This window comes from Mastacembelus armatus, chromosome 15 (assembly GCF_900324485.2).
Source record: "Mastacembelus armatus chromosome 15, fMasArm1.2, whole genome shotgun sequence".
Classification (NCBI taxonomy): domain Eukaryota; kingdom Metazoa; phylum Chordata; class Actinopteri; order Synbranchiformes; family Mastacembelidae; genus Mastacembelus; species Mastacembelus armatus.
In genome coordinates, this window is record NC_046647.1 from 672,124 (window position 1) to 690,783 (window position 18,660).

The 18,660-nt window shown below is 41.4% G+C and overlaps 1 protein-coding gene across 3 annotated transcripts in view; it reads right to left on the reverse strand.

Moving 5' to 3' along the window:
* The window catches only part of birc6 (baculoviral IAP repeat containing 6), a 150,548-nt gene extending 136,691 nt beyond the window's left edge, over positions 1-13,857 (reverse strand). For all 3 annotated transcript variants that reach the window (XM_026309255.1, XM_026309256.1, XM_026309254.1), the window contains exons 1-7: positions 13,440-13,857; positions 9,216-9,397; positions 8,766-8,903; positions 2,143-2,336; positions 931-1,042; positions 396-478; positions 46-271 (exon numbers count right to left, since the gene is read on the reverse strand). In XM_026309255.1, coding sequence (XP_026165040.1) covers positions 46-271; positions 396-478; positions 931-1,042; positions 2,143-2,336; positions 8,766-8,903; positions 9,216-9,397; positions 13,440-13,644 — 1,140 coding nt within the window. In that variant the 5' untranslated portion in view covers positions 13,645-13,857. The remainder of the gene's footprint in view (positions 1-45; positions 272-395; positions 479-930; positions 1,043-2,142; positions 2,337-8,765; positions 8,904-9,215; positions 9,398-13,439) is intronic.
* Positions 13,858-18,660: the final 4,803 nt, after the last annotated feature.

Consider the following 18,660-nt stretch of genomic DNA (forward strand, 5'->3'; position numbering starts at 1 on the left):
AGACATATGACACTGTCACAGGCATTCACAGTCCAGTGCTCTGACCTTCATCATTTTGGACACATCCCATATGCACATCTTGCCCCTCTTGGTAGCAGCAGCCAGGAACTGTGGGCAGCTGCCAAAACCATAGCAGGCAATCTTGTCTGAACTGTCGGGGCTGTTGGGAAACTGGGCAGGGCTAGTTGCCAAAGTCACCGACAGCGGCACATTCTGTGTGTGCTCGCCCTTCACAAATGGACAATTGGGAGAATGCCGCTCATGTTCTGACCTGGGGTTTGGGAGAGAAATTTTGGGCATTACAGAGCTGCATGGAATGAGATGACATTTAAGCAACAGGCCATAGCTCTGTATTTGTTAAAAGCTTAATTAATGCATAATTAAGCTCCACTCACCATGGCTCATCTGTAGGTTCCCAACAGACCAGACACACACTGCAGGTGAAACACATGGCTCTATCATCCCCTGTTGAGGCAGGCTGTCCGAAGACAGGAGGATCATTAGAGGTTACATGCACTTCCACAGCTATATTCCACTGTTCTGTTCATTTTTATTCCAGACAGCCTTAGTTCATACAGCAGTGCAAAAACACAGAACAAATGAAATCTGCACTGATGTGGTAATGGTTATAACTAATAGAAACAACATTTACTTTTCATTAGCACAGACCGATGCTCAGCATAGCTTACTATTGCTTTGGGTTGTTGGCATGACAACAAAGAAGACTGGTTTGAACAAGAGGTGTCTCCATGGTTACATTCTGTTAGATGAGACCATGTTTCCTTTCCTAAGTGAACAGTTGACCTGAACGATCACTATTCTTTATGGCAGGCAATCAATAGAGAATGGTAGAGAAATATTAATGTATGTATGTGCATCAAAGTAAAAGATTTAAGGCCAGTTGTCATCCTCAGTTTTCTCAGAACCTACCTGGTGGTAAAACCCTGCCTGAGCCATTGGATCAGGCTGTGCCCACCTGTACCCAGCATGTGGCCATGATGTAAACGTCTCCCTCCTGTTGGCCTCACTGTACATCAAAGATCTGCAGAGACCAACACATTTTAAACAACATACTGCCTTCCCCGGTGTGGAATGTTTCACTACCTGTTTTGTAGCCTACAATGCGTGAAACCTTTTTCATATGCATGTTGTGTATTACAGACCACATATCCTTCAAGAATCACAGTGCATGAGAACGGGCATGGCTGTAACACAATCAGTCACAGGTTTGCTGTTGGCTCTATTGCTGCTGTATGGATTATCTCAAAATAGTGTTTTAACAAACCAATTAATCACAATGGTAAAACAATATTTAAAATACGCTTAAGTGATTCCATATGTGAAAAGGATGTCACACAAATTGTACAGGCAAGCAACATTTTCTGCAATAAAATTGCATTAAATTCAAATTGTTTATTTAGGTATGGTTTTGACAATTTCCACTGCATATTTAAGTTGTCACATTGTTTTCATATAAATTTATAATTACTGATGTATAGCCTGCATGCAATTCAACCATAATTCTCTATTTATATTACAAAGACTGTAACTCCATAGCCAACACAGACTAACATTTATGCTTATTCAATTCATGTAAGGCTCAACATTTGAGACCAACCAGCTCCCAGTCTGGGTTCAGGTGGCAGACACTCCCTGTACATTTAAGGCTAGACTTAAAATCTTCCTTTTTAACAAAGTTTATAGTTAGGGCTCTCTAGGGTAACCCTGAACCAACCCTTAGTTATGCTGCTATAGGCCTAGACTGCCCGAGGACCATCGGTGCACTGAGCTCCCATCTCCTCTTCTCTCCCTCCCAGCTCCTCTTTCTATCCAGGCTAAGAAACAAAGTGAACCTGAAGTTCTTGGATTATTATAATTATTATTATTATCATCATCATCAGCCAATTTAAAGAGCAACAGAGAGATAGCAAGTAATGACAAAGAGATGGTCTTAAATATTAACACACATTATGTAAACTGATCAACTTAATCTCACAGGCATATCTTAATATTAAATTGTCATTGTTGTAAACTGATGCTTAGATATGGTACATGAAGAACTCTTGCTTGTCAAAGAATGACCTCAATATGTTTAACTGTTCGGCTGTTTGATTGTTAAACATGTTTCATTTTCCTGCTCACCTATCTACAGAACGTCCAGGGCCCACACCGAGCTCAGGTCTGGCGCTTGACAAGAGGTAGGAGAGCCTGTCCATGATGGATGAGGCCACAGACAAGGCAGCTATGTTCTGGTTGATCTTCTTCAGCTCATTGACTATGGCGCTGGCCACCAGCTTCAGCACATGATGGGGAAGATGAAAGGTCACTGTTGCCCACTGAGAGAAGGAAAGAGGGGTGGAGAGTCACCAACAAAAGTGAAATGGCTTTGAAGATAGCTAACACAAAGCAGATCGGAAAGAGACTTGACCATGAATCAAATTTTCTGATGTTCTGAGTTATCATTACATGGTATGGCAGCTGCAAGGGCAAAACATGTTTAAAACTTAGACATTCACAGAACTGTCTGCTAAGAAGTACTGCTGCTGTCTCCACAGCATTTTTGTACTTATTAAAAAGAAGTGAAACACAAAATGATAAGCATTACCACTGACAGACAAGGTTACTTAAAAAATATTTAAAGATTATCCACTGACTGCAATTAGAATCAATTAAACTAATTAACAGCACAATGAATTGGTTCACAGAGCATACTAAACAGAAGTTCATTAACAAACTAAAAAACCTGTACCAGAACGCACCCCTTGCTGTGGAAAGCTAAAGAGTATGTGATCTGAACTGAGACAGTGGCTACATGGTGGATTTACTCCATCTACTAGCCCATACATTACACATACACTACAACTCTTAAGAGGAAACAGCTGAAAGTGTACCGCACCAAGGAAAAGACAGTGGGCAGTGGGACACCCACCAGCAGTAGCAATAGCATGGCCCTGCAGTGTAGCATAGCATAAGAAAACTTAAAACAGCTGTTATTGCTGTTAGACTTGTGTTTCAGCTGAAGGCTAAAAGAAACAGGCTAAGTGGAATGTGTGAGACAGAGTGTACTGCTTGGCTGATGGGCTGGCCTTTATCATCAGTCAGGAGCTCTTACACTGGCCCATGGCGACACATATGTCCCTCCATTATACAGTTTTAGTACTGCTCGACTCGGTTTTGGTCGTTTTCCATAACAACCCCCTCAATGTGGGAGGAGCCGTCATAGCACGGAAGTGTGAAACTGGCACACCAAGCATAGCAACATTCTCACCTCCCCGTAGGACCATGGTGTTGTTTTGGCGCAGCGTTAGGCAAATCTATTGCCTTGCTAAAGACTATAAAAATGGAAGACAAGTGGTCGCTGTTGCTGGTTTTTAAAATGGTGGGTTTGATTCTTGTGTCTCATGTGGTCATACTCATGACTACTCTAGTGACTTCCTGGCCAACCAGTGGCCTGCAGACTGTTGACTATTGATGTTCAAGTTTTATGCCTTAGGAACATTGTTTAACAATCACACAAGTAAATAAGTTCTGTCACCAACTCAAATATGCAGAAGAAAAAAAAAAAAACAGGAAGAGTTAACAAAAACGAGAGGGGTATTTGGTAAAAAACTACATAGAAGTAGAAGATCAGGGCGGACCAACTCCAGTCCTCAAGGGCCACTGTCCACTATCTTTGCTTTTCTAACTTCTGACTAACCTGATCACATCTGGCCTGGTAATCAGCAGGGGGTAGGGTAGGGATAGTTGGAAAACAAAACAAACCTGGTGTGGACAGTAGAGCAGAAGCTCCAGGGCTCCTTGTGAGTCTACACAGGGCCCATTTTTTGTAAGTAAAACGTGAGCATGGAGTCATTTCAAATCAGTAATGACCCTGATAGATTGGCAATCTAGGAGGCTGGGTTGCAATGAAGGTGATACATTAGAGGCCAGTAACAGGTCTACCAGGCAAAACAGCATTCCTAATAAGAAAGACGACACTGATACTGGTCAGGAAATAGCTCTAAAGTGTGACTTCAATTTCAATTTCAAGTTCATTTTTATTTGTATAGCGCCAAATCACAATACAAATCATCTCAAGGCACTTTACAAAAACTAAAAACCCAACAAATCCCTTATGAGCTTGGCGACAGTGGACAGGAAAAACTCCCTTTAACAGAAGATAAAACCTCCAGCAGAACCGGGCTCAGTTTGGGCGGCCATCTGCCTTGACCGGTTGGGGTGAGTGGATAGAGGAGAGAGAAAAGAATAGCAACAATAAACAACAAATAGACACTGAAGGTTGGTGGGGCCAGTAACTGCACATCAGCGATATACAGCTCCAGGACCGGGGACACCTGCAGAAGACAGAGACAGAGACAGAGACAGAGACAGAGACAGAGACAGAGACAGAGACAGAGACAGAGACAGAGACAGAGACAGAGACAGAGACAGAGACAGAGACAGAGACAGAGACAGCACAAACTAGGGGAGAGAGACCACAAGGTTAGTGACATTCAATGGTGGAATATACATGTGAGGATGGAGGAGAGGAAGAGAGGCGAAGGGAAGGGAGTATTAGGGTTAGGATAGGGGAGCTCAGTGCACCGATGGTCCTCAGGCAGTCTAGGACTATAGCAGCATAACTAAGAGATGGTTTAGGGTTGGGGCTAATATGGTACTATGAGGTCTTTAAGGTATGAAGGAGCTTGATCATGAAGGGATTTGTATGTGAGAAGAAGGATTTTAAATTCTATTCTGAATTTTACAGGGAGCCAATGAAGAGAAGCTAATATAGGAGAAATTTGATCTCTTGCTAGTTCCTGTCAGGACTCTGGCTCTCTGGCTGCAGCATTCTGAATTAACTGGAGGCTTTTTATGGAGATACTGGGACATCCAGATAGTAATGAGTTACAGTAATCTAGCCTTGAGGTAACAATGCATGGACTAGTTTTTCTGCATCATTTTGAGACAGGATGTTCCTAATTTTGGCAATGTTGTGCAGGTGAAAGAAGGCAGTTCTAGAGATTTGTTTTATGTGTGAGTTAAAGGACATGTCCTGGTCAAAAATAACTCCAAGGTTTTTCACAGTAGTGCTGGAGGCCAGGGCTATGCCATCTAAAGTAGCTATAATTTTAGAAAAGTTATTTCTGAGGTTTTGAGGCCCAAATACAATAACTTCTGTTTTCTGAATTTAAAAGTAGAAAGTTACTGGTCATCCAGGCCTTTATGTCAGTTAGACAGGCTTGAAGTCTGGTTAACTGGTGTGTTAACAGGTTTAATAGATAGATACAGCTGAGTGTCATCTGCATAGCAGTGGTAATTAATAGAGTGCTTCCTAATGACATAGCCTAGGGGAAGCCTGAATGTCACTAAGCTTTTTCTAGGATTTTAGAAATAAATGGTAGATTGGATATTGGTCTATAATTACCCAAGACTCCTGGATCAAGATTAGGCTTTTTGAGTAAGGGTTTGATTACTGCAGTCTTAAAGACATGTGGTACGTAGTCTGATACTAGAGATAAATTTACTAAGTCTAATAAAGATGAGTTCATTAATGGCAGGGTGTCTTTAAGCAGTCTAGTCGGGATGGGGTCTAAGAGACACGTTGATTTAGATGAAGCAACTACTGATGTAAATTCAGAGAGATCTATGGGAGAGAAGCAATCTAAACATAACTGAGGTCTTACAGATGATTCAAGAGCTACTGTAGTAGAAGATTCATTTATTGCAGGTATAGGAAGCATCTGCTGAATTTTATCTCTAATAGTCGTGATTTTATTTGTAAAGAAACTCATAAATTCATCACTGCTGAGAGCTAAGGGAACACTGGGCTCAACAGAGCTGTGACTTTTTGTCAGCCTGGCTACAATGCTGAAAAGAAACCTTGTCAGTTTCTCAGTGGGTGTGTTGCTGAGCAGGGAAAATCTATTAGAAATGTGAACAGGCAGGTGATGAGCCGTGGGCTTCTGCTTAGGAGTATGTTTCCGTTGGACCGTCACCCAGGGCTGCTCCGGAGCTGCCCTTGGACCGCTAACAGACCCTGAGCTCGGTGGCTCCACACCTGCTAACGGGGCTAGGCTAGCTGGCTTTTGTTCAAAGGTGAAGAGCTTCCAAATCAGTGATCCTCGCCTCCAAAGGTAGCAGAACTTATGAACTTAGTTATCATTATCACTAAAGGAGGCAGAGGAATAAATAAACATGTGGCACACGGAGCAGGAAAGAGAGAGAGGGAGAAGCCATACTGCTCTTTAAAGGATTAAGCCAATGACTATTTTCAACAAATAATCAACAATTCATTTTGCTGCTTACACAAAAACAAAGATTTCATTTTACATATTTCACCGACTCAGATTTCTAATACGTTAATAATTTAAGATGTATTTTTCCAAATAAACTAAAACTGTACACATGTACAGTGCATTCAGAAAGTATTCAAACTCTCTTCACTTTTTTCATTTTTGTTATATGGCCCCACAGCTGGCAATGCATGGGAGAAGGGCCTTAGTAAAAGAGGTGACCAATAACTTGATGGTAACTGACTGAGCTCCAGAGATCCTGTGTGGAGATGAGACAAAGTTACAGTAGGACAACGTCACTGCAGCCCTCCACCGATCTGGGCTTTATGGTAGAGTGGCTAGGCAGAAGCCTCTCCTCAGTGTAAAACACATGAAAGCTAGTTGGAATTTGCAAAAAAGCACCTGAAGGACTCTCAGACTGTGAGGAACAAGATTCTCTGGTCTGATGAAGCCAAGATTGAACTACTTGGCCTCAGTTCTAAAGTTATGTCTGGAGGAAACAAGGCACCTCTCATCAGCTGCCCAATACCATCCCGACAGTGAAGCATGGTGGTGGCAGCACCATGCTGTTGGGGTGTTTTTCAGCAGCAGCGACTGGGAGACTGGTCAGGATTGAGGGAAAGCTGAATGGAGCAAAGTACAGCCAAGGTCATTGAAAACCTGTTCCCCAGCTCTCAGGACCTCAGACTGGGCCTAAGGTTCACCTTCCAACATGACAACGACCCTAAGCCCTACAGCCAAGACAACACAGGAGTGGCTTAGGGACAACTCTGTGAATGTCCTAGAGTGGTCAAGCCAGAGCCCTGACTTGAAAATCTCTGGAGAGACCTGAAAATGGTGGTCCACCGATAGTCCCCATCCAATCTGACCGAACGTGAGAGGATCTGCAAAGAAGAATGGCAAAAAATCCCCCAATCCAGGTGTGCAGAGCTTGTTGTGTCATACCCCAAAAGACTCGAGGCTGTAATTGCTGTTAAAGGTGCTTCAACTAAGTGCTGAGCAAAGGGTCTGAATACTCATGTAAATATGATATTTCAATGACAAAGACTTTTCATTATCGAAAAATCCGTCAGTTTTTTAAAGGATATGTTGGTTTAAGAAAATGTCAGGTGACCTCTTAAAATGCATGCTCTGTGGCACATCCTGATATTTGAAAAGGTGGAACTAAGAAATGACTTTTGAAATGACATTTAACTGAAGAACAAAATAGTTGTCCATCAATTTTTAGCTGATTAATTACTTAATCAACTTAATGTTCCAGCATTAAAATAATTTCTTTAAAACAAAATACAAAAAATTAACAACCAATGAGACTTCATCCAACTCATGGCATACTTGACCTACTGGACAGCTTGCTTGTTTCCTTGTCACTTGAACCAGAAGCTTCCTCTGACATGTTGGGCATATTCTTTAGAGCAGGGGTGCCCAACTCCAGTCCTCCAGGGCCTCTGTCCTGCTTGTTTCCCAACTATCCCTGCCCTACCCCTTGCTGATTACCTGGATCGGGTGTGTTCAGAAAGTAAGAAGCTGAAAGATACCATCTAAGACAAGAGTAGAAGCGAGGAAAGGCAAAGTGAATTAATATCTTCCAGTTTCTGATTGGCTGAACACACCTAATCCATGTAATCGGCAGTGGAAAGTGTGTGTGGAGCAGTTTGGAAAAAGAAGCAGAGGAGTGGCCCTTGAGGAATATGGGTTGGGTACCCCTGGTCTGGAGTATGAAGGAATGACGAGGATTAAAATTGTGGAAAACCTTTGGTTTTAACAAATTCTCATGAAGTAAGCAGCATTGCCTCTTCCCCAACCCATGTTAATCCGCTGGGGTCTGAGGGGGTTTTGGGGCCCTGGACAAGTTTTGACATGTCCTGACATTTGTGCTTTTTTCAGTTGCTTTTAAACATATTAATGGCTAAAGTCTGATAACACTGTAATCAGCACAAACTGGGCTACAATAATATGTGAACAGCAATTTTATACATGATTGCATTTTTGAGAAAACAGTGTTTATGCATGGCTAGTGAAAGACTACAATTTTTTAGTCACTGAAATAAGACCATAAAACACAAACCTGGCTTGTTTTAAAACGCTTAATAACATATCAATAAGAACCTTGACTACAACAAATATACAGAGTTTTCAGACCTATGTTTGAACAGCTGATGAGACATACCTCCAGAGCTGTACACACTTTCAACCCTTGTAAAGACTGTGACAGAGACTGGGAAGATGATTCCAACAGACTTTGACAAAGTGTTGCCTGTTTTGCTGTCACATCTTTCAATTTTTAGAGTTTTTCTATCATTCTATTAATTGGCACTGATTTTTCAATAGAAGTCAATGGGAGCCAGGCTTTGCTGGAGCCAACGGCTGCTTTCTGTAAACCCGGAAGCAGGCTTGCTATGTCCACCCCTTCTGCAGTCATTGTGTGAGAACAAAGAGTAGACTTGTGTTAATACAGGATGTAACAAAATAAAAGGCAGTCAGACTAACCTTGGCCACTTTGTGATTGGCCGCTGTCTCATGTGAGGTATTCTTCAGACCTTCTTTAAGCTGGGTGATAAAGAGTTCATAGCCCTCTGTGTTGGACACATCAATCTTTTCCTGACAGGCTGACAGCATCTGCTGGGCCTGAAAACAAATACAAACAGATATACAGTATATGATGGTGATTCTAAAGAAATCCAAGGGAGAATTTACACTGAACTGAACCTTGGAATGGCTAATTTCTAAGGTTTTAAAAAAGCCTTTTTGACAGTCAGAATGAGTGGTTATTTTGACAGAGGATATATATTCTGACTGTGGGCCAAAATACTCAGTGTAAAGACATCCATTATTGCCAAACCCAACAATTGGTGTCAAATATCAGGTGACAACACCCATCTCTGTTTCCTGGTGCCTCTGTGTACAGTAAAATATGGCCACACTCCAGTTCTGTCTTACCTCTGTGACTGGCAGCTCCAGCTTAACCATATCCTCAGGCTTGGCCACTGGAGGCTGGAGGGCTGTGTCCAGGAGGAGGATGCCATTTAGGTCCTTCCTGCATCCCACTGCATAGTCATCAACAAAAAGCACCTTGTCCACTGCAGGAAAGTACTGACACCTGACACGACCACCAGGTTTAGCTGCGACAAGAACAGAGGACACAGCACACAATGTCAGGAGGTTTGAAGGAGGAAGTCTAGAAACAAGACTGAAAATTACTACCTGAAAAAACATTTCATTTGTTGGAATGTATTTTGAAATAATAACATAGGGAAACCTCAGTTATTCACCTCATTTGGTTTGCCATCTTGGTAAATGAAAGTTCATCATTTGTTCAGCTTGGCCATCTGTTTCACTGATTACAACAGCAGCTCTATTGTCTGAATAACTGAACAGACTTTTTATAAAACATAATTGGTTATCTTAAATGACTTCATAATGAATGCAAATAAATTCAACTAAATTTTACAAGACAAATAAATCCTGCTCTTTTCTACTGTAGCACTGAGAGCATCTATGTTTGTAGCAGCAGTTTTTACTACTTTCCCACACCCTCATACAATTTTACATAAGTATTGTTTGATAGGTTTGAGACACGCTTATCACAATTACAAAAACCCTGCTTTTTGTAAATATTAATCTACAATTAATTGTCCTGACTAATTGCCCTTGAAGACAACTGCTTGTCTTGAATAGGTGGCAACTCACAAAAGGTGAGTTCTAATGACTAAACTATAAGCTACTGTTTGCTTGACAAAAAAATGAAATTGAGCATGTCAGGAATATCCTTCAAATTGTATAAGTGTTGCTGGTCTATTTAAACATTGCATTCGACATTATTGACCACAGCATCTTATTACAGAGATTGGAGCATGTGATTGGTATCAGAGGAACAGCATTAAAATGGTTCCAATCCTATTTATCGGACGGATTCCAGTTTGTTCATGTCCATGATGAACCTTCCACACGCACAAAAGTTAGTTATGGAGTTCCACAAGGCTCTGTGCTAGGACCGATTCTGTTCATCCTGTACATGCTTCCTTTAGGCATTGTTATTAGGAAGCATTCTATTAATTACCACTGCTATGCAGATGACACTCAGCTGTATCTATCTATTAAACCTGTTAACACAAACCAGTTAACCAGACTTCAAGCGTGTCTAACTGACAAAGGTCTGGATGACCAGTAACTTTCTACTTTTAAATTCAGAGAAAACAGAAGTTATTGTATTTGGGCCGAAAAATCCCTTCATGATCAAGCTCCTTCATACCTTAAAGACCTCATAGTACCACATTATCCCAATAGACCACTTCGCTCTCAGAGTGCAGGTCTACTTGTGATTCCCAGAATTTCCAAAAGCAGAATGGGAGGCAGAGCCTTTGGCTATCAAGCTCCTCTCCTGTGGAACCAGCTCCCAGTCTGGGTTCAGGAGGCAGACACTCTCTGTACTTTTAAGGCTAGACTTAAAACCTTCCTCTTTGACAAAGCGTATAGTTAGGGCTGGCTTCAGGTAACCCTGAACAATCCCTTAGTTATGCTGCTATACGCCTAGACTGCCCGAAGACCATCAGAGCACTGAGCTTCCCTATCCCTCCCCTCCCTTCCCCTCTCTTCCTCTCCTCCCCCCTCACATGTATGTGCCACCATTGAATGTCACTAACCTTGTGCTCTCTCTCTCCCCTAGTTTGTGCTCTGTCCCTCTCTCTCTGTACCTTCTGCATGTGTCACCGGTCCTGGAGCTGTATATCGCTGATGTGCAGTGTCTATCTGTTATTTATTGTTGCTGTTCTTTTCTCTCTCCTCTATCCACTCACCCCAACCGGTCGAGGCAGATGGCCGCCCAAAACTGAGCCTGGTTCTGCTGGAGGTTTTTTCTTCCATTAAAGGGAGTTTTTCCTCCCCACTGTCGCCAAGTGCTTGCTCACAAGGGATTTGTTGGGTTTTTTGATTTTGTAAAGTGCCTTGAGATGATTTGTATTGTGATTTGGCACTATACAAATAAAATTGAATTGAACTTCATTTAAAACACACACTACGCATGGATTAAAAACAACTGAAACAAATAATATGACTTGACTAACTGCTGGTGGGGGAAAATCTTGTTTTCAAAATACTGAAATAAAGATCCTGCATTTGCACCAAGCATCACAGGTACAGACCAACTGCTAAAGTGAATATTAACATTTTGCATTGAAATGAGAAATACTGGTATCAGGATAGGGTGAAATAATATTGGAAACCGTTTCAAATACTGGAAAAACCTTTTTCATACAGTGATGGGTTGGCCAAATTCATAGCAGAAATTATAACAAACTGAAATCAAAACAAGATTCTGAATACAATTACCATGAAAACAAGTTTATATATTACAAGTACTAGTTTTATCAAATGCTATAATATTAAATTACACTTTCCCCACACAGCAGCTGAAGAACTCAACAAATGACAGCAAACTTGCACTGTCTTACAGATTTCCATATGTTGGGTTACCTTGGGACATGAACTTGGAGGGCAAAGAAGAAATGGAGTGAGGAGTAAATATGCCATAATGGCTTTGATCATAATGCTACAAGAACTGCAGTGCAGTGTTAACTTAATAAAAACAAGGAAACCATTCAGCCATCCAAACATTATGCCAGGCTTTCCCATTTATTATTTTTTATGTCATGCTTTAATGTCACCGTTTGTTCGAATTTTCCCCAAAACACGTTCTGGAAAAGATCAAGACATGGCATAACCATCCATGCAGAAAAAATAAAACTTGGCTGAACCTTACGAAATTCAAGTAAATCGAATGAAGACGTAACAGATCAGTGAGGCTGAAAGTTGTTTAATATATCCCTTTTTCTTTCTGGGTGTGTTGTCTTATGTTATGAACACTATGAACATACACATCAGCAACATTTAGACTAATTAATATTAGCTACTTGGAGCAAAAACCTGTCTGTAAAAATATGACATCAACCGTACATACTTGATGTTTTTTTGTGAGACTTGTGGGTACTCCATCAAGCACACAGGTTTGTCCTAAAAGTCTTAATTCACAAAAAAGGCTAAACAGGCATCAGCATATCAAATACATATTTGTGAATGACTGCATGTGTTGTAATACTGTTTACTGTCACTGCCTCATTGAGAAAAGGCTCAGTAAGAGTATTGCCTGGAGTCGCCATGGTCACTGTTAATGCTTTAGATGGAAACAGGCGCAAATGAACAATTGTTCTGCCTTACTTAAAGTTGGAAATTATTACTTCTGTTCTACAACAGAAATCTGAGTGAAGGTTCTTACAGAAATACTGAAATCCATAATCGGATTAAGGTTATTAAAGATGTAAACAAATGGCACAGTAACAGACAACTGTCTGTAGGCCACACAGACATCTATGTGATGTCCGGAAAAAAAGCCGAGGACAAGGTTCAAATCCAGGTAGATGCTGTGGAGGCAGCCTGAGAACCGGTCTATGCAATGTGCTGTCTGTCCATCGTGACATTGCATACAGACATGCAATGCCTGCAACACAACTACAAAGATGGTTATTTGCGTGAATTATCCACGTTGGCCCAGAACGTAAAAGGGGCCCCATCACATTAGGTCCGTATACTTTAGCATCACACCAGTTCCCCTGACTGACAGACAGACTGACTGACTGACAGATTGACTGACAAGGTGCACCATAGCCTGTAAAGTGAAGCGGTTAAGGAGCGGCTAGCTAGCTTTGTGGCTATCAGAGTAACTCACATTGACACATGGCTCTAGCTTTACGATAGCCGTGCTCCTGCAGGTGCCAAACATGCGAGTCTTACTTTCGATGGCGTATCGCGACAGGCCATTAAGAATAACTGAAACTAACTAACAAGGCTGCCCGGCTAACTAGCAGTGTGCTAACTTACCTAGCCAGCTGTTAGTTAGCAAACAGCGGCGGTGAGGAAGCTCTAGTCTGGACTAAATGCGACCACAACCAGGTCAGCACTAACTAGCAGACTAGCACAGGCGTGAAGGCGTGTTGCCTAAATGAACCCTGGGTGATTTAGCTAGCGTTAGGCCCAAACATAACTGCTATCAACAGTTAACGTTAGCTAGCCCAGGTGCCAACTGTGCCTTGGCGTCTGTTGGCACGGCGGTGGCTTGGTCAGTACCGAAACTGTCGGTGTCAGAGCTCCACACCGTTGTCCGGTGCTTACCGTGCAACGCTGAAGCCTGGAGAATGGCCCCCGAAGTGCCGTCAATCACTTTGATATTCCCGCGGCTGGTAATGGCCAGGATAGCGTTGAGGGCCGGGTGGTAGGAAAGGCTCCGCAGGCCCTCCTCGTCGCAACGCAGGCAACCGTCTCTCAGTACAATCCAGTCCGAGGACGAGCCGGAGCCCGGCGAGGCCGCGGCCGCCATCTTTCCTTATTGCTCCCTTCCTTTCCCCAGTGGGGTTTGTAAGTAGCCGATAATACACGTAATACTGCTAAATATGTAAGTGTAACTCCGAACAAGCACTGCTCTGCCACTGCTGGCTCCGCCTGTTACCGCAGCGGTGGCTATTCACCATCGGCGCTGAGGAACTCCGGGCTGAGCTCTCTGTCAGTTACACGGCAGCTAAACGAAGTTGGCGTATCTCTTCGCCAACTCCCGCGATGGCTCCAAGTGCAAACGAGAACAGCGAGTGGACAAAATAATCAGAACACCAAAATAATAGCTCAGAAAGAAATTACAGCAGCAACACAGTGGTTGATAAGGGCTTTAACTCACAGTGGTGTCGCGGAGTCCGGTCGCGTATAGTTGGCCAAATATGTACAAATATGTGATAATAAATAGTGAGGTGAGCCAGTAAGATGTCAGCATCAAATGGTTCTCAGTGTAAAGACAAATATAAATACATTTTATTGTTTATGATTGTTTACTTAAGAGGGTTGCACGGTGGATGAGTGTGTTGACTGTTGCCTCACAGCAAAAAGGCTACGAGTTCACAAACCGTCAGGGGCCTTATCTCAAGTCTAGATTACTGTAACTCATTACTATCTGGATGTCCCAGTATCTCCATAAAAAGCCTCCAGTTAATCCAGAATGCCACAGCCAGAGTCCTGACAGGAACTAGCAAGAGATATCATATTTCTCCTATATTGGCTTCTCTTCATTGGCTCCCCGTAAAATTCAGAATAGAATTTAAAATCCTTCTTCTCACATACAAATCCCTTCATGATCAAGCGCCTTCATACCTTAAAGACCTCATAGTACCATGTACCATGCAGAGTTGGCATGTTCTTCAAAAACATTTTAAAATGAATTTTACTCCAAGCATTTAAAATAGCATTGAAATAAATAGCATTTAAATGGTTTTTTCATTGCAGCATGGTGGATGAGTGGTTAGCACCACCGCAAGAAGGTCCTGGGTTCGCAAGCCAGCCTTTCTGTGTGGAGTTTGCATGTTCTCCCTGTGCTTGCGTGGGTTTTCTCCAGGTACTCTGGTTTCCTCACATAGTCCAAAAACATGTATGTCAAATGTCAGGTTGATTGGTGACTCTAAATTGCCCATAGGAGTGAGTGTGAGTGTGTGAGGTTGTTTGTCTCTATGTGGCCCTGTGATGGACTGGTGACCTGTCCAGGGTGTACCCCTGCCTTTCACTCAAAGAGAGTTGGGATAGGCTCCAGAAGATCCCTGTGACCCTGAATAGGAAGAAGCAGGTATAGATAATGGATGGATGTTTACTTAAGTACCAAACTGAGTAAAATGTAGAAACACTGTTACATGTAATAAGTTGGATAGTAAGCAAAAATATTAAAGTATTAGCATCAAAAGACTTATAGACCAAAAGTAGTCACCTTGCAGAATAACACATATTGGACAGTGTTCATCACTTTAATGTTGCAGCTGGTAAAGGTGGAGCTAATGTTAACTAACTTATATACTTCTAATTTGAAGTACTTTATATACTGCTGGGTAGCTAATGTTAACTACCTTATATACTTCTAATTTCCATACTGCTGGATATCTTGGGAATTTCCCACAGGGATCAATAAAGCTTGATGATTAGATTGTATTTTGTTGATTCATCTGATTCCCAAAAGGAACTAAAAGTATATCCAATACTTGACTTGTGTTTTATTACTCAATCAAAACATTTATTTAAAATTACAATTGTTACAAATATACACAATAAATTACATTTGACTGGAATGAAGGAGCCACCAGAGGGTCTAACAATAATATTTATTTATAAGAAGATAAAAATTAAATTACTAAGGTTTTGAAATGTATATACAGTGCTTATTTTGACTCAGTGTCATGCACATCAACCTCATATGTCCTTATATCAACAGTCTTATAAAATACTAAACATGAAATACAATAATAAAATTAAAATGAACAAAAATACCCTCCCATCTCTGTCTTTCCATTTCCTCATGCAAACACCTGCATTTATATGTTAGTCACCAAAGCAGTGTTTGTTTTTGTTTTTTCATTTCAACAATACAATAAAATTTGACACTTAACCTCATAAACATGAACAATAAGTAGAACACAAGCAGGACCAGAACATGGTCAACATAAGAAGGAAATGTTTTAAGTCATGTTTCAATTTGGGAGCTCAGTTCATGGTGTCAGCTGTGCAGCGGTACAGGACATTTGATTAGGAAGCTCTGTCTCATCCTGAAGCCCATTGCTGAAAGGAGATGAAAGAGGTGCAGCAGCAGGAGCAACTAAAAAAAGCCAGTAACAAATACAAATAAAATATAGATAATTTGTAATACACATTTTATAATAAACAAGCTGCACTGTAAAGGTGTTTTGAATGAGAATGAATGAAATCTGTTTTATTGATAAGAGTTGTCTTTAATCCTTCAGGCTTTATCAGGAGGATCCTGACATAGATGTCTAAGGGCTCCCTTTTCAAACCCCACCCTGATTTTCCCATGGAAAATGCTGTTTGTGCATTTTAACTGTTATGGAGAAAATAGTTTAGTATATTTACACATGAACATGAACTGATTGTGTCTTCCTTCTATAATCTACAGTGAAATATATGCACCATATGTAATGCTGGTCACATCATGACATAGGGTATGAAAAACCCCAAGATACATGGGAGATATAAACAGTACTAAGGTTTTAAATAACAGCTAAGTAAAGCTGATAGTCCCATAACTTTTATTACAACTGTACTCTCTGATTGTGGCGTTTCCTGATCAGTGACAGCCAAAAAGCCAGAAAAAAAGACACGTTTTGAGTTGTGTTCATTAAGGGAGTTAGCATAACGTTAACTATATGAAAATACAACATGTGATTCAGATGAAGTATGTTCATTCGATATCTTTGTTAGAAGGTGTGTAAAAAATATCTGGAGTCTAACACTTCCAAACTGAGCTTCTGTATACAGCAACACCAACGTTAACGGTACACCATATGCATGTAGATAACGCCAGCTAAATGAATTTCAACATGAAAATAATAACACACTAGGTTTACAGGTAAACACTCGTTTCGTTACGTTACGTTAGCATGTCTTGTTTGAAAAACTCGATCAACACAAGAAACAGCCACTGACGTTATGGTTCACGTTATATCTTTAAAATAGTTAAACTTTAGAAAGAGGTCCGATAAAACATGAGCGTCTGCTTGTTCCTTGTTTATGTTGTTTTTATGCAATAAACACAACTTACCGGTTAGTCATTTCCTGTGAGCCTCTTCCGCGTCGCTGTCATTCTCCCAGTTCAAGTGCTGAAAAGCAGTGACGCCGGTAGCTCACACAGCGGCCACGCACCACAGCGCCAACTATTCAATTCAATTCAGTTTTATTTGTATAGCGCCAAATCGCAATACAAATCTCAAGGCACTTTACAAAAAAAAAAAAAAAAAAAAACCCAACAAATCCTTTATGAGCAAGCACTTGGCGACAATGGGGAGGAAAAACTCCCTTTAAGGGAAGAAAAAACCTCCAGCAGAACCAGGCTCAGTTTGGGCGGCCATCTGCCTCGACCGGTTGGGGTGAGTGGATAGAGGAGAGAAAAAAGAACAGCAACAAAAAACAACAAATAGACACTGCAGGTTGGTGGGGCCAGTAACTGCACATCAGCGATATACAGCTCCAGGACCGGGGACACAAGCAGAAGGTACAGAGAGAGAGGGACAGAGCACAAACTAGGGGAGAGAGATAGCACAAGGTTAGTGACATTCAATGGTGGCACATACATGTGAGGGGGAGGAGAGGAAGAGAGGGGAAGGGAAGGAAGGGGAGGGATAGGGAAGCTCAGTGCTCTGATGGTCCTTGGGCAGTCTAGGCGTATAGCAGCATAACTAAGGGATTGTTCAGGGTTACCTGAAGCCAGCCCTAACTATACGCTTTGTCAAAGAGGAAGGTTTTAAGTCTAGCCTTAAAAGTACAGAGTGTGTCTGCCTCCTGAACCCAGACTGGGAGCTGGTTCCACAGGAGAGGAGCTTGATAGCCAAAGGCTCTGCCTCCCATTCTGCTTTTGCAAACTCTGGGAACCACAAGTAGACCTGCACTCTGAGAGCGAAGTGGTCTATTGGGATAATATGGTACTGTGAGGTCTTTAAGGTATGAAGGAGCTTGATCATGAAGGGATTTGTACATGAGAAGAAGGATTTTAAATTCTATTCTGAATTTTACAGGGAGCCAATGAAGAGAAGCTAATATAGGAGAAATATGATCTCTCTTGCTAGTTCCTGTCAGGACTCTGGCTGCAGCATTCTGGATTAACTGGAGGCTTTCTATGGAGATACTGGGACATCCAGATAGTAATGAGTTACAGTAATCTAGCCTTGAGGTAACAAATGCATGGACTAGTTTTTCTGCGTCATTTTGAGACAGGATGTTCCTAATTTTGGAAATGTTGCGCAGGTAAAAGAAGGCAGTTCTAGTGATTTGTTTTATGTTTGAGTTAAAGGGCATGTCCTGGTCAAAAATAACTCCAAGGTTTTTCACAGTAGTTCTGGAGGCCAGGGGTATGCTATATCTAAAGTAGCTATAATTTTAGAAAAGTTATTTCTGAGGTTTTGAGGCCCAAATGCAATAACTTCTGTTTTCTCTGAATTTAAAAGTAGAAAGTTACTGGTCATCCTGGTCTTTATGTCAGTTAGACATGCTTGAAGTCTGGTTAACTGGTTTGTGTTAACAGGTTAAATACATAGATACAGCTGAGTGTCATCAGCATAACAGTGGTAACTAGAAAAGGTAATTTCGGAAGAAATTACGTGGGAGAGCTGATACGCTGACGAAAAATACGAGGAGTAATTTGAAGTCAAAAAAGCAGACGAAAGAAAAAAGTGCCAAGGAAGTAAAGAAGTTGACAAAGTAGAAGAAGTTGAAATAAAAGGAAGGAAAATGAAGTTGAAAGTAAAGAAAAAAGGCAAGAAGTAAGCATGAAAAGAGAGGAACTGAAAAAAAAGACAGACAA